A 2571-nucleotide genomic window follows, 5' to 3' on the forward strand; every position below is an offset into this window, starting at 1 on the left:
GATTTGTGTTTATTTGACAGAAAACAGAGTGGATGCGGCCTCTCCGACGATATCATCTACAGTTTTCCAGTTATTAAAAGATGAAGAAGAAGTGGAAGAAGTTCCGTTAGATCCGCAATATATAACACCAATTGACAAAAATTTAAAAAGTATCAATATAATCGATATAATTCGATTACAAAGTGAATCAAAAGACATGTCAATCACTGTTGAAGGTGATGTTGGCAGTTGGTTACTGTGTATGACAATAACAAATGCTATAAGTAAGGTAGTCGGTTGCATAATATTTGTGAGACATTCCAAAGATGTTTTCGACCAAAGTGACATCAATCTAATGGAGACGTTTGCATTGATTTGTGGAATTAGTATTTATAATTGTCGCTTACATGAACGTTCTGTTAGGATGTTGGCACAGCTAGAAGTAATGAACGATGTACTGGCATTTCATACTACATGCGACCGAAAACTTATTGAACCTTTCTTAAAAATAGAGCCACGATCTTCTGCAGAGTACAATTTATATTCCCATGCCTTCATTGAATCTGTATTTACAGATGATGAAATTGTTCATTTGTGTGCTCGTGTGTTTCTTGAGAAAAATGCTTTGACCGTATTAAATTTACCGATTGATATTTTATACAGGTTTATTTTAACAGCAAAGAAGAATTATCGTCCAATTATTTTCCATAATTGGCGCCACAGTGTAATGGTATTTCAAATGATGTTTTATATTTTGACAAGTTCACGAATACAATTTTATTTCACAGAATTTGAACAGATTTGTTTCCTCATTGCTTCTTTATTGCATGATCTTGATCACAGAGGGACAAATAATGAGTTTCAAGTGAAGACATCATCTCCGCTCACTACATTATACGACACGTCTGTCTTGGAACACCATCATATAGATAGAGCTATCAGGATGCTAAACACTGCCGAAACCAATATATTCCAGAATCTCTCGGCTAAAAATTATCAGCATGGTCTTAAATTTATCGAGAAAGCGATTCTTGCCACAGATGTAAAAGATTATGATGCAGTAATTAATAGTTTTAGAGAGATAATCAAAGAGGGAGACAAAGCTTTTGAGTGTCAAGAAAACATTGATTTACTAATAAGCGTTATAATGGCAGCCTGTGATCTTTCAGCTGTTACAAAGCCATGGCCGTTTGAAAGGAATGCTGCAGTTAAGATTGCAGCCGAATTGTTCGAGCAGGGGGATAAAGAAAAAACTTTACATCAAGATATCGAAGATCTCATGGATCGAGAAAAAAGATACAAATTTCCTGAAATAGAAGTGGAGTATTTTGATTCTCTATGTGCTCCGCTTTATCAAGTTTTATCTGAAATGGATTCTAATCTGACTCCTCTGTATGAAGGGGCGTTGAACAATCGAAATCACTGGGCAGATATAGTTGAAGGTGTCAAGTTTTTTGACATTGATTCCGAAATTGAGGTTATTTATAATGAAGAACTGAGTTGGAAAGAAGCAAAAGATCACAGAATTGCAACACCTAAAATATCACCAGGCATTCAGTCTGAAAATGCTGCGTTAGGAATGGCAACATCGTCTACTCAGACTACTTTTGTTCTCGCTGAGTTAAATGAAGCAAGTCTACGACAACGTCAGAAGATATCTCAAACGGACGATGATTTAACTTCAACGTCTCATTTCGAATCTCGTGCTTTAACGAACGCCATGAATAGTTTTTATACTGAAAAACTTCTCGCAGTAACGATAAAGCCAATGGGTAAAAGAATCCGAAAAATTAATATAGGGACGCAAGTGAAATTTTCAAATGGTTATAGTGAGACCTCTGGCCACTCTGCATTTCCTAGTAGAAGCACGTCCTTTGAACCATCCAAAGCATTTTCAGATTCACGGATAAAAACAAAGACATCCGCTACAAGCATGTATCTCGATGGAGCAGAAGCAGCGATGAGTGATGAGTCTGCTCAAGAATTACTGAAGTTAGCTACTTCTTCGATGGACTTAAGTAGCTGGGCAGCTTCTAAGATAACATTAGAAACGTCTGAACAAAAGCTGAAAACTTTGACACCTATGATCTCTAAACATACGGTAGACAATGTGGAAAAATATGCAATGAGTGCAGAAGAAAGGGAAAAAATTTCTAGTATTGCAATGAAAGAACTCAATCAAAGTCGAAGAAGAAAATGTTTAAGGAAAATTCCACTGTGTAAACCAATTGCTACAAGCATGAAAACCAAAAGGCCGGACGATTTTATGAAAAAGTATGTGTGTACGATTTCATAATTAATTATTGAGAAACAAACTTTTTGTATTAGCCTAAACAACTGCAAACCAACAAGCAAACGTAAATAAACAATGATATGTACGTGAATATATGTATACTTATTTGTGATTATATGTATATATGTATGTATATAATTAGTTAGTTATCCGTAAGTCACACTCAATATTACCAAGTGCAATAGCCAGCGCGAAACCAACGGTGACATTCTGTCCTGTTATATACCATAACAAGTAATATACTACTCGACAACGTATCTATCTATCTATCTATCTATCTATCTATCAGTATATATATA

The 2571-nt window shown here is 35.3% G+C and overlaps 1 protein-coding gene across 1 annotated transcript; it reads left to right on the plus strand.

Moving 5' to 3' along the window:
- The first annotated feature begins 6 nt into the window (after positions 1 to 6).
- On the plus strand, positions 7 to 2363 carry LOC106877861 (cGMP-specific 3',5'-cyclic phosphodiesterase). The gene has a single exon (XM_014926894.1). It carries the CDS (start codon positions 197 to 199, stop codon positions 2273 to 2275), a length of 2079 nt encoding a protein of 692 aa, XP_014782380.1. The 5' UTR covers positions 7 to 196; the 3' UTR covers positions 2276 to 2363.
- The last annotated feature ends 208 nt before the right edge of the window (positions 2364 to 2571 follow it).

The sequence above is a fragment of the Octopus bimaculoides genome, chromosome 24, assembly GCF_001194135.2.
Source record: "Octopus bimaculoides isolate UCB-OBI-ISO-001 chromosome 24, ASM119413v2, whole genome shotgun sequence".
Taxonomy (NCBI): domain Eukaryota; kingdom Metazoa; phylum Mollusca; class Cephalopoda; order Octopoda; family Octopodidae; genus Octopus; species Octopus bimaculoides.